Source organism: Corvus brachyrhynchos, unplaced genomic scaffold (genome assembly GCF_000691975.1).
Source record: "Corvus brachyrhynchos isolate BGI_N302 unplaced genomic scaffold, ASM69197v1 scaffold94, whole genome shotgun sequence".
In the NCBI taxonomy this organism is placed as follows: Eukaryota; Metazoa; Chordata; class Aves; order Passeriformes; family Corvidae; genus Corvus; species Corvus brachyrhynchos.
In genome coordinates, this window is record NW_008238330.1 from 593,267 (window position 1) to 607,186 (window position 13,920).

Sequence of the window (13,920 nt, forward strand, 5' to 3'; positions counted from 1 at the left end):
TTCTGTGCGGAGCGCAGCCCCTGGGCAGCCTCGGGGGCCTCGGACTTTGCACCGCGGCCGTGCGCGCTGCCCGCGGGACCGCGTCGCTTGTGACACGGAGCGTGTCGGCACTCCAGGGAACCTTGGCTAATGGCATGCCCTGTTCCAGGCCTGATTTTTTTTAAGGTTACCGAAGTGTAACTGCGTACAGTTGTGCTTTTAAATTTTTTTTTAAAAATTTAAATTAAATAAACCCAAGCTGCAACAAAGTGATCGTTCTCTGGTTTCAAGTTTCTCTGTTATTAAATAACAGAAAAATAGTAACAGTAGCGTTACTAGCGTCGCTAGAATCGGAGGGAGTTTGCAGTTCTGCCTCCCACTATGAACATACCAAGTGTGTCCTGGGCTGGAGTGTACCGACTGATTGTGAATTAGTCCGCGGTACTGATGGACTTGATTATAACTTACTGCATGGATAAAGTAAAAAAACTGTGCAAAGTAGAGACAATAGACTTGAGCAGTCATGTCTTCTGGAATTGAAAGTAATTGGAATGGGATCTGTTAATTTGCATTGTTGCAAAAGTTAATTTGCTCTCTTCCAGGTGTCCTCTTCTGTCACTTACAAGTATAAAGGAAATATTTTTGGAATATGACACAAGAATTAATTTCTGTTTTGTGGAACAGAAATTCATATGGTTATTCATATGGTTAGGCTAGGTCAACCTTGGGACAAGCTATTGAACTTAACTAAAGTATGTAAATCATATTGAGAGTGAGTGGGTCTATTTATTCTTAATCGAGTTATTTATGAAAGATACATATGACAGTCTAATTCACAATAAATTCAAGCATCATGGCAATTGAGAGTTTACACAGAGGATGTAGTCAGAGCTGGGAGAGTGATTTTTCATTCAGTCATCAAGTTACTGGTATAAATAAAAGCAAAAATACAAGAGAGAAATGTGAGTTTGCATGTTAGAAAATTTAGACTGTTGAGTTAGAATTCTAACAAAGTCTAACTTTGGGTATGTGCCTGCTTAGGAAGCTAGTGATGAAAGGAAAAAACCCGGGAGATGTTTCTAGTTAATGCTGATCAATTCTGATCTCTTGTGTTTGTTTATGATGTGGTTTTGTTTCTTTTTGTTCCTACAATAGATAGCACTGCCTTATTCAGGGTTCATGTACCAGAACTGCTGTTTCTCTGATATCAAAAGGCTTTCTACTGCAGTTTTTTCAGCAAATTAGTGTCGCACTGGAATACAAATCTAGCTCCTACTTTTTTTTTTTTTTTTATTGTGAATATCTGTGTTCTTCTATTCTGAAGAGACAAACAGGACTATTCATTTCCTCAGTTTTCAAAAGCAAACTCTTGATCTCTCTTCTTTCTTGCATTTCTTCATCATTGTGGACATCTGTTATTGACTAGCATTAAAAGAACAAAAATCACAATGGTCTGTTTGTCTTCAGAGAAGCTGTTATGCTCTCCTATTCTGTTCCAGCTGTGGAGGAGTCCTAATCCCTGAATGGAGTTTTAGATGATACCATAATGTGAGTGATATGATAATTAATGAGTTCATCAGTTTTAGTTATGCATAAATACATATTTACAGCCTAATCTTAACATTTTATAGGCTTTTTTGGGAAATATCTTTATGGATTCCTACAACTTGGCTGCAGGTAGAGAACCTGTTGGCTCTGAAAAGTTCCTAGTGTTCTGGTAGTGTATCTGTGAGTAGCCCTAAATATTGACTCAGGATGAGAATGGATGAGCTATTAAATAATAAAGTGCTCTAAAAGGTGTGGAAATAATAGAGAAAGGTGGACATTTTTTGACTGAAATTATGTCTTTATAATTTTGGGGGAGCTTCAGTAAAGCTTTTTACATAATTTTGGTAAAAAGAGTAATGTTTTTGTGGAGCAAATGATGCACCCAGCTTGATAAGACTAAAGTTACACTGGAGGGTCTGTGGTGTTTTCCTGGCACAACATCTGGAACTAACGGAGGTGTGGAGCACTGAAGAGAAGTAGCAGCCTGAGATTTTCCTAAAGGCTTTGAAAGTGCAAAACACATGGCCATTCTCATTGTGCACGTTTTCAACATGCTGCTCGATCTCCATATTGTATTAAAGCCCAAAACCTGTTAAATGGAAATCTCCCTGGAGTATTTGGTAACAACGGAGGAAAATTTCTTAAAGATGAACAATGGGATGCAAGTGTCCTCATTGAGAGCAGTACAGTTAATGAAAATATTTTAGCAGAAGCCTTGAATTTCCAATTCTGCTTCAGTTCTCTGTAGTTTTTTTAAAACTCTCTCTTGATATACATCTCCTTCTTCTCATATGTAGGAAGGAGAGTTATGAGGGTGACTGAACGGTGGTTCAGGTCTAATGGAGGGAACATGGAGCAGGTGATACAGCCATGCACTGCTGCGTGACATGGGAGATGCACCACACTGCCCTGCAGGCTTTGAATGAATGTGGTTTGTTTGATTCCCACCCCCTCACCCCCACCATGTTTTACATCTTTCTCTTACTGGGACAAGCGCCAAAAAGAGATGCTTGCCACAAGTTGGTATGTGTAATTTTAGTGGTGTTACTGGCCAGGTGCTTTTGTTTTGTGTGTGATATGAGACCACCTTCCAAATAGTAACCAAATGACAGTCCACACCGAGTGATGAAGTGTTTCTGTCTCCAGCCTACAATTAAAGACTGAGTGAGAGGAAGGTAACCCAAGGCCACCAAAGAAACAGTTGGGCAACCTGTGGTCTAGACTGCGAGATTACTTGCTCTGTCTGTGATGTTTATTGCCATTACTGTTGTTTCTTAGACCTGGTCAGGTTGGAAAGGGTGAGGGAAAGGAAGAAAGCATTGTGATTTCCTAATAATTATCTTGCATGTGCAGCTGCCATTGAAAGAGTATTTCCTTGGCTTGTATATTCTGCCTTAAGTTTTGTAATGGGGATAGTCCTTTTGTGCGTGTGTGATGCAAATGGATAGGTCTACACAGGTCAAAACACTTTGTGAGTTCTACTATGCTTCCCATTGGTCTGCTATACTTACTTTTAGTTTGTGTCATTATGATGTTGCTTGCTAAAACACTTTTGTTGTATCTTTCATCAGATTAGTCTTTAAAAACTGTTTGAGTGTTCGTGGAAGGCACATCTAAAGTATTGCTATAAAGTAGCCTTATTGTAGAATTGCTGGGGAGTTAGAATAGGTTGTGAAATGTCATCCATAAAGTTTTCCAACTTTGAAAGACTTTACTAATGTAGTATACTCCTAATAACCAGCTTGTTCAGAAAGCTTTATTATCATTTATTGGGGGAGGGAGATGAGGGAGGATGATGAGAGAGTGTCATAAAGACAATGTGTTTTGGTTTTTTTTTTTAAGATCTAAGTCACTGTTTTTTGTTTCCTGTCAGGTGCTAGTAATGTAAAGCCATTGGATGGTGTGAAAATTCTTGATTTAACAAGGTTTGTGTTTTGCCTGTCATTTGTAACAGTGTGTCTAAATGCAAATATTTTGACTTGAAAAACTAAGAAAACAATTTTTTTTTTTAAATATTAAAGGGTTCTTGCAGGGCCATTTGCCACAATGAATTTGGGAGATCTAGGGGCTGAAGTTATCAAAGTGGAAAGACCAGGTAAAATTTTTATTTGTTTATTCTAGATATAATAAAAACTAGGTATTATGTGTATGTGTGTATATATATATATGTATATAAAGTAAGGACTTTGGGTAATTAGCTTCTAATTTAATTTTGTGTATTTTTATCTTAACACAATGGTTTTCTTCTTCCACTCAGCACATGCGCTTCTTATCCAAATAGTTGCTAAGGATTGGGTAATGGTAAAAAATGCTTCATTCTTATGGTATATCTACACTTTTTAGTTTGTAAGACCATATAAGAAGAATAATAAACTGCCTGGCATTTGGGTCTTTTTTAGAAATAGTCCCCTCACTTGCCTCTCAGTTTTATGTTCTTATCCAAATAGTTGCTAAGGATTGGGTAATGGTAAAAAATGCTTCATTCTTATGGTATATCTACACTTTTTAGTTTGTAAGACCATATAAGAAGAATAACAAATTGCATGGCATTTGGGTCTTTTTTAAAAATAGTCCCCTCACTTGCCTCTCAGTTTTATGCATCATTATGCATTTGAGGTGTGTAATTATGCCGTGGCAGCTGTGCATTATGTAATGTACTTTTTCCTTTAAGTTTCTATATTTTAAGTTTCCCTCTTTTGGTATTACTAGTTTTGAAACTAGTTGGTGAAAATAATTGAGATACTAAACAATATTACACTCCCTATATTTTATAACATAACAGTCTATAATAATTCATAACATAAATTGAGATACTAAACATACTACATTCTCTATATTTTATTCATAATAGGAAATATTGAATGATTGAACATTTAATGAAACACTGAATGTCTGACAAAGGTTTTGCTATATCAATCTATAAGTCATCCTTATTTACTGACCATTATTATTAAGGTTTTCACTTTTGTGACCAGGCAAAAGTACATCAATTCTGTAATGTCAGATTAGACCGACACTGGTTGTATTCCAAACATCTAGGTAGTAAGAATGGAGCAACGCCAGCAATTAAGTATGAAGCAATGGGTTTGGAGCTTTGCATTTTTTGTGATCGAAGGAGAAGGGAAGCTTCAGAATTCTAAATGTCAAACATTTTAGAATGTGAGTAATCCTCTCTTTCTGTGCGAGGATGTCAACTTTCACAGGAGTATTCATCCAAACAGAACAGTAGCCCCACTAGAGACTGGGTTAGGGCTGGGGTTAGGTGTAAGGTGTTGGGGTTGGGGTTGGGATTGGGTTAGGGTTAGGGGGTTAGGGTTAGGTTAGGGTCAGGGTTAGGATTAGAGTTACATTTTAGGTTGTGGTTTAGGGTTAGGGTCAGGGTTAGTGTTAGGGTCAGGGCCAGGGTCATGGTTACGGCTAGGGGTTAGGGTTCTGGTTAGGGTTAGGGTTCTGGTTAGGGTTTGGGTGTGTTCGGATTAGGGTTAGGGTTATGGTTAGGGTTAGGGTTTAGGTTTAGGGTTTTGGTATTTACTGGGATTAGGGTTGGGGTTAGGGTTTTGGCTAGGGTTTGTGTTAGTGTCTGGGTTGGGGTTTCGATTTCGGGTAGGGTTAGGGGTTAGGGTAAGGGGTTAGCGTTAGGGCTAAGGCATAGGGTTAGATTTAGGGGTTAGGGTTAGGTTTAGGGTTAGGGCTAGGTTTATAGTTCGGTTTTGGGTTGGGTTAGTGCTTGGTTTAATTTTTTTGTTGGGTTACGCTTGGGGTCATTGTTAGTGTTAGGTTTAGGTTTGGGATTGAGTTTTGGTTAGGGTTGGGTTTTGCGTTAAGTTTAGTGTTAAGGTTGTTTTAGGGGCCAGGTTAATGTTAGGTTTAGGGCTTGGATTGTGGTTAGGTTTGAGGTTTTTTTAGGGGTAGGTTTAGGGTTAGGGATTAGTGTTAGGGTTTGGGTTTGGATATGGTTAGGGTCAGGTTTGGGGTTAGGGTTATGGGTAGGGTTTGGGATAGGGTTAGCGTTAGGGTTAGGTTTAGGGATTAGGGTTAGGGTTAGTATTAGGATTAGTTTTGTGTGTGAGGGTTAGGTTTTGTCTTAATGTAACTGTCTCGGTTTGGGTTTGGTTAGGGTAAGGATTAAGTTTAGTGTTTACTTTTAGGTTTAGGTTTAAGGTTAGGATTGGTGTTAGGTTTAGGTGTTAGGGTTAGTGTTAGTTTTGTTAGTTTTGGCTGAGCCTATTGGTCAGGTTTATGGTTTGGATGTTAGGGGGAGGCTTATGCTTAGGGTTAGTGTGAGGTTTAGGGTGAGGGTTAGGGTATGGTGACTGGTAGGTTTAGGATTATGGTTTACCTTAGGGTTTCGGTTAGGATTATGGTTTGGGTGTTAGGGTTTGGGTTTACTGTTGGGGTTTGGTTTAGGGGTAGTGTTTGCAGTTAGTGTTAGGGTCAGGGTTAGCATTTGGTTCAGGATGGGTTAGGATTTGGGCTGGGGTATCGTTTGTGGTATGGTTAGGGTTTGGGTTGAATTAGGGTTAGGGTTATGTTTAGGTTTATGGTTACAGTTAAGATTTTTAGTTAGGGTCAGGGATTTGGTACAGTTCTACCTAGAAATTATTACTGAAATGGTTTCTTTGAATCACTTATGGTACTTGCACCGAGAGGAAGTTACCTCTGCCCCCCTAAGCACCCTGCTTGAATCAAAATTGTCTTTTGAGATATTCAAGAGTACAAATGTTGATAAGTAATTTATATGTTTGCATAACTTCTGTCACTGTAGATCTTTAATGGGTTAGACTTTATTTGTTACTATAGTGTATAGCATAATTATGGTAGCCGCTACGTCATATAACACTTAAGGTTCTTCAGCTTGTTTCTGTATCTATGCCAGTATCCGTCTTTTGTGTTGCCTCACTAAAGAATGTTTTCAGTTATGTGAAGTTAACAAGTAGACAAAGTCTAGATATTGAAATAGATATAGGAATGCGCATGCTTCCTAACACTCAGGACAGTCATTGTATCTGAATTTGAATTTAGATTTAATTCTATTTCTAATAGATTGCTAGTTCTCATGATGTTTAAGAAAAGGTAAAAATTGGAAATTAAGCATAAATGATACAGTGCTATCAGTGTCTGCAGCCCATTTAAGGCAGGATTTCTGGAAGAGCTGGAGGTGGGACACTGCACCAGCTATAGTAAGTTCTTTTTGTTGGTATTGTGCAGCATGCAACTTAATCAGTTGTTGCCTATCAGTGGTATCTTGATGTTGTGTCTGGAGTGTTTTTGGAATAGCTTGGTGCAGGCAAGAGCCTCTACTAAATTCTTCTGGATTGACTGAAAGAATTGCATTGTATCTCTATTTTAAGTTAAAACAAATAAACTACCAAAAATCCTCCAACTCCCCTTTCCCCAGCCTCCCCAACAAAACAACCAAAATTCCAACCCACAAGTAAAAAACAACCAAAAAACCCTGCAAATACGCTAGTCGTGTGTGGCTGTATTAGTATTTTAAAGACTAAATGGAATCCCAGTGCTAGTGAAAACTTTGTTCACTTATGCTTAACTGCATTCACTTTTAGGTGGTTTTTGATATAAATATCCTAAAATATGTGTTAAACTAATATTTGTCCCGCCTGCCAGATGAAGCTTAGGTGACTTAAATGTGATATTGGAGGAAAGCCTTTTATTCTTTTTATTTGTTTGCTGTGTGATATTGGACAACTATGAATATGTGATGGTATTTCTTTCAGGAGCTGGTGATGACACAAGAGCCTGGGGTCCACCTTTTGCTGGGACAGAAAGTGTTTATTTTCTCAGTGTCAATAGAAATAAAAAGGTAAATGGGGTGTGAAACTGAACATGTTTTCTGTAATTACAACTGAATATATAACACTTCTTAGTTTGATTCTTAACATATATAATGGAGCAATACTTACATTGACCTAAAGTTATGATGAATACATATCAGGAGAAAACCCATAAGTTTTTAGAACAAAAAAGGGTTGCAAATCTCTGGTATGGTGCTGTAGGCAGCTGAGGCAAAATGGAAAAGCGAGAGTGCTCCTGCTGGTCTTCAGTTGCTGGCGCAAATTAACTGAAAATGAAACCTGCTGAAAGTAAGGGTTATTTTATTTGAGTGATCAGGTTTTTTAGGTGCATCAGCTCAGTTGACCTGTGTCAGCTGGCAGCTGGAGCTGGAAGAGTGCTGCCATTATACCACAGTGAGGCTGGCTAAATCTAGCTTGTGAAACTTTGGGATTAATGTGAAGTTTCATGACATGCTTGAATTGTTTAATGGCTTGTTACCATTGAAAGAAATGTTTCTGGTGTTCCCCTGTGTACTTGCAGTAGTGGGTCCTGTGTAAATATATAGTGAACAGGCTGCACATCTGTCAGACTGGTTTTGGTGCTTGTCTGATCCATTAATGGGATATAGTTCAGCTTGCTTTCCTGAGAGAATTTTTTTTTTTTTGCAGGAGGAGGTGGGCTATGTGTTAAAATTTATTTATCCAAATTAGCTCTAGTGTGAAATTTGACTGTTGGTTATGTTTAGAAGAGGCTGGTAATCCCTTTCACATGATTTTTCACATAAATTACTGTTGTATTTTTTTTAATCGCCAGAGTATAGCTATCAACATGAAGGATTCAAAAGGAGTAAAGCTCGTCAAAGAGGTAGGTTTTGATAACATGCGAGGTGTGCTATTTTGTATTGTTGTGATCCTGAGTAATAAGGATTAAACTCTGCATTTCAAATATTAATTTGATAATTTAAAAGATCTATGTATGCAGTACATTTTGTAAATTACAGTATATAGCTTCTGTACTCCATGCTTTCGGACTCAATGTTCAGTGTAACTTCTAATATAAATGTTCAGTGTAACTTTATATTTAAATTTACATGAAAATGTCATAAAAATCTTCAAATGAAATATTGTGAGGAAAAGCCTATTCCTTTCTTGTTATTGCTGCTGTGTTTGATCTTGCTGCACTACTGCATTAGAAAGATTTGAGATGGGCTTATCTGTTGAAGTCAGTGAGCAGTTTAGAGGAGATGCAGCGCTCCAGTAAGTGCAGTTTTTTGAATGTTACAGTGTATTCATGACTTCAGTTGCTGTATATCTTTCTTAAAAACATTGTCCTGTAGGTGAAACTTAGTATTTGTTTCTTTTTCAGTATTTGACTTCAGGGTCTTTTAAGGTGATCCATTTCTCTATTTAAAAATAATAAAAGCATCAAATTTCACATTTTGTGAAACTTGTGTTTTCTTATCCCTTTATTTATTGCTTGATGAGAAATGCAAGATCTGTTACTTGTGAGTGCTGCATTTTAAGCCCTGCAGTAGTAGCAGCTGACTTCTGTTACTCTTTGTTTCAATATCAGTTCTAGTCCCTTTTTCACAGTGAGACCGTGTATCATGCAGTAGGTGGGATTTGTCTGTGGTATTTTTTTTCTGGGAATATTGCATAAATTAAGTTTTATGATGCTTTTGATTTGTTAACTATGCAAAGGTACTTCATATGGAAATCTTTGGAGATTATAAGCCAAGGATTCTACAGTGCCTTTTCCTTTTGCAGAACAGAGCCATTTATTGTTGATTTGTTATGGAGCTGTATGTTTATCTTCTAAAAACTTTGGAAGCAGAAATTTTCATTTGGAAAAATTTTGCATGATATAACACAGACATCTTTTTGGATAAACTAGTCATATTCTAATTAAGTGCTATAAAAATTTTTCCTCTCATGGAAGAAGACTAATTTGTTATTTGACCTTTAAAAATGGTGGAAGAAAAACTACTCAAAGTGTCCACTCATTCCACATGTGTGGGCTGAAGGTGTTTGAAGAGTTAAAGACAGCTGGGCCTATGAGTCAAGATGAGGTGGAGGAAAAAATGGCATCACCTGTTAAGTGTTTACCACACTAGCTGTAAAAATGAGGATACTTTCTGTGACAAAGTAATTTCTTATATTTTCTATCCTTTTTTAAAGTTGCTTTAATAGCTTTCTGTTCCTTAAATCAATGCCATCCCTATCTGTGATATAACAACACTGAAAACTGATGAGGCTCTGTTTGTCATGCTATTTGTAGAGTTGTTCATCATTCTGCTTGATATTGAGTGATGTATTTTGAAAGCATTTGGTGCAGAGGTCTTGACATTCCATTATTCATCTCAAATGGAACTTCTGTTTGGAGTTTTGTCAAAACGTATGTGTAAAGGGAAGTTATTTATAACAGGCTTTTGTTTTCAGTTGTCTCATGCTATCATCTGGACAGATGTGTATAGGATTGAGCATTGTTCAGCATTGTATTTGTTACTATGATAAGTAGTGTCCATGTCTTTAAAGCAGCTGATGACAAGTATAATTGGTGTTTCTGACATTGCTTACTCATACATAAATACGAGTTGTGTTGCCAGCGTAAACGCTACAAAGAAATGTAATAAGGTTATAATTTTTTTACCTTTATTAACAAAGGTATTATGGTTAGAATAGATTTTATTTCCTCACATATATTGTATAGGTGGAAGAGGGCAAATCTCAGTTTAGAATCATGTTAAAAACAGGAGTAGAGTGTCTTCATGTATATGACAAAAGCACAGACTTGATAATTAGTCAGTAGTATCAACTAAGCTGAAGAAATCTGTTAGTCCGGAGTCCCAGCTGCTTTTCATCCTTTGGCACAGCACTACAAAATATTTTTTCAAGGGTCTATTCTTTCATACATGTTTACTTGATTTCCACAGAATTATTCTTGTGTCTTCTTTATTTCTTTATGTCACTAGTAGCTCTTTCTTCCCTTTTAATGTTTTTGTCTGACTGTTAACTACTTTCCAAATATTTGTCTGTCTTCCTGAATGAAAATTATTTTTTTCTCTTCAGTGATTGTATATGTGCCAGTCCCATGCTCTGACATCTTTTTGTAGTATCTCTTTAGAACATTATTTATCAGTTATTGTCAGAAACTCATTTTAAGAACCTTGAGCATACCTCTCTCCTGTGAATTACTCAGCCTTAACTAATGAACTTTTTTTTTTTTTTTATTCATGAAGAACTTGGGACTTTAATTGGCTGGGAGCTAATGGCACTTCTTCTCTTCCACTATTTTTAGCTGATAGGTCAATGTGTCCCATGCATTGCTCTTTTACTTGATAAAGCAAACTACTCACATATATATACACACATATATATATATATTTGTTTATATGTATGTGTATGCAGATTCTCCTCTGTAGAGTTCTTGTAAAAACCAAAACACACAAAACAGAAAAAAATACCCAAACAAACAACAGCAAACCAAAAAAACACCAACCAAAACTTCCAAAAGGTATGCGTGGTTTCCTTTATTAAGTTATTAGCATCGTTATTTGTTATTCAATTTAATGACTACTTTGGCATGAACTGTGCTGTTTTTTATTTCCTGAGGCATAGATATTGAGCCTATCAGTGTCCTTTCTGGAATAGATAGTACTCCAACTCAGGTCTGTGTTGTATAGCTCTGTTAGATGTTAAAATACAGGCCATGTTTAGAGGAACTTTAGAGCATGAAGTATGAAATTTTAGTTGACAATGGACTTAAAACCCCACTGAGGCTGAAAATCTCTGTGAGTTTTAAGAACATCTAGTTTATTTGGATCAGACTCTGTTTCTAGTTTTCCACAATGGCAGAACTGTTGTTCAGTGAGCATCAGTGCTATATATAGACTGCTGCCTTTATGCATTCAAAACTATTTCCAGTGAAAACTTTAGATGCAGAGATAGCACAGCACTTGTAAGGTGTCTTGAAAACTCCTTTTTCTGAGAGTATATACCCTGCTAAACTGGGCCCAACTCATTATATTCTCACTTAGCACTGCTGTCATTCCACATACATTGCCCAGTCCAGAAGTATGGTGCTTTTCATGTTACCGTACTGTGTGTCATGCTTTCGTCCTCAGTGGCTTGGAGGAGATGATAGCTCTTCAATATAACATGGACAGCAACTTTCAATTGTTTTAGCCCATCCAATCACTGTAATTTTCATAGATTATGAAATCACAGTGAAAGCAATACACAAGTTGTAACCAATTTCATCTCTTGCATGAATTAGGCTAAAGCTGTAGCATTACCAGTTTGAAAAGTATTTATGTATGAACTGTGATGGATCTAAATAGAAAATAAAACCTCCTTAACTTTATTTTTCATAAGGGCATTGTGGTTTCTGTTATGATGACACTAGTTTGTAGAAGCTTGGCTAATACACTCCGTACTTAATTGGCTGCAAATAGCATTAAGCAATTAATATATCAGTTATGCTTAAAAATGGGTGCACAAATGTGTGTACCTGGCAGGGAACATTTCCTAGATTCCTGTGCACTCACACACACACACCCCACACAATTTACCAGGCAAAAAGCCTACAAGTCCCTCAAGGCATACCTCTTTTTTTTTAACATGTAGTTCTCGTGCTTCAGGAGTTAACTTGTGTTAGTCTTATTGAAATTTGCATATGTATATCTGCTTATAACTTTTATAAGAGAGGATGGAATTTAAAGCTGCTCAAGGTTATATGTTAGTCAACATCAGGAGATTTTTTGAACAAGGTCATTCATTTGAAAGCAGTGAAAAAAGTCATATTGCTGAGCTTGACAGCATGATTGTATTTGATGTGACTTTAAGATCTTAGTTTTAATTTTAACTTTTTAATTTTAAGTGTTGTTGGGCTCCCTATTCTAGTTCTACATGTAGGAAGTTGGATATATGGCCTTGTTATGGTAATTGTAGTAAATGATTTGAAAATGAAAAGCAATTGAAAAAATTATTTCTAATATGGGGAAAATGTGAATGATGGAGATATATCACTTTCCTTGAGTAAAAGGAGGTAGAAAGAATGTATGTGAAGATTGTTCTGTAAACTATTGTCAAGCCTTAGGAAATTGATGTGATACTGATAATATCACAGTTTTGTCTAATCACTTTAGGATTTTGACAGTCTTCTTTCTAGATATGCAGCATCTCTAATATGTAGTTTGAAGAAGTGCACAGTCTAACAGGCGAAAAAATATCCCTATAGGCTTGTCAATTTTCTTTTATCAGGAAGATTGGAGCCATTTTGATTAGCAAGATTTTAAAATTAAGTTACATGGGAATTTATTCTACTTTTGGGAGCTAACTAACAGATTTTATTCATTCTTTTCTAAAGCTTGCAGCAGCATCTGATGTTTTTGTGGAAAACTTTGTCCCTGGGAAGCTGGCTGAAATGGGTCTAGGTTATGAAGACATTAAAAAGATTGCTCCTCATATAGTGTACTGTTCAATAACAGGTACTTTATTTTCAATTCTTTTTGTTCATTATTTCCTTTATTTCAGTCAAAGTGTCATAAAAGTCATTTATCTGTCAGTTCAGATAAATTGAAAGTTTAAGTGAGTTCAATTCAAAAACAGGTATAGAAAAGCTGTGAGGAAGCAACCATGTCAACAGCTTAGTAGCTGTTCAGTGTCATTACCATGCCAGCCTGACATGTTCCTACTGATTTCAAAGGAGCCAGGGTGGGCTGGCCTCCTTGCATTCTGCTTTAAACTAGCTGAAAACTGAGATTTCTTTTTTTTTCTCTCCCAGCAGTTTTACTGAATCAATTTACATATTGTGTGTTTTAAACCTAGTAATCTCAGTGTTTTTTAGTGCCCTGAAGTACCTCTCTCTTCAGAATTGTGCAGTTACCTGTTCATGGAAGCTTTATGTGACTTCTTTACAGTCTACTGCTTGGTAACTGAAACAGTAGAAGAGTTGTACGTACTTTATAAAAGCAGGGAAGAATGAAAAGAAAGTAGACATATGTATGCAGCTCCTGATATTCATATAAATATAATTTTAAGTCTGAAAAACTGCTTAAAAAAATTCAAACAAAAAACCACCCCCCAAAATCTTAATCAAGCACTAAAATGAAAAGTCTAATATTAATATGCAATTAAATTACAGCAGAAGTTACAGATATTTTTAGTTTGGTTTAAAATCTTAGTTACAAACCTGTTTTGCCTCTAAATTTCTGAAGAATAAATGGCTTTGGCTTTTTAGTTACTGGGTATGGGCGTCATTTAATAGAAATCAAATAGCTTTTTAGTCTCTTGTGATGTATTTATCATATTTGTGTGGCAAATGTCTGAAAATGTCAAGAGCAGAAAGACAATTCTATTCAGGACTTGCTGGGAATCTTTGTTTAAATACCTATTTAGGTTGGTCAGTGGCTAGTTACTACAATGTTTTTTACATTTGCTTGTGCATGTAATCTCACAACTGGAATTTGTCAAGTGGGTTTGCATTTTTTTTGTTTGCTTTTTTGTTTAGTTGCTGTACCCATAATGATAAAAAAATAATTAAAATTACATCCAAACAATCTGTGTGAGATACAACTCCCTCTCATTATGTGTCAGATGC

The 13,920-nt window shown here is 36.4% G+C and overlaps 1 protein-coding gene across 3 annotated transcripts in view; it reads left to right on the top strand.

The window, feature by feature from the left end:
* The first annotated feature begins 3,369 nt into the window (after positions 1-3,369).
* SUGCT (succinyl-CoA:glutarate-CoA transferase) overlaps positions 3,370-13,920 on the top strand; it is a 346,089-nt gene continuing 335,538 nt past the window's right edge. For all 3 annotated transcript variants that reach the window (XM_008633828.2, XM_017734627.1, XM_017734628.1), the window contains exons 1-5: positions 3,370-3,452; positions 3,549-3,622; positions 7,263-7,348; positions 8,134-8,184; positions 12,688-12,808. In XM_008633828.2, the coding sequence (XP_008632050.1) occupies positions 3,574-3,622; positions 7,263-7,348; positions 8,134-8,184; positions 12,688-12,808 (307 nt within the window). In that variant the 5' untranslated portion in view covers positions 3,370-3,452; positions 3,549-3,573. The remainder of the gene's footprint in view (positions 3,453-3,548; positions 3,623-7,262; positions 7,349-8,133; positions 8,185-12,687; positions 12,809-13,920) is intronic.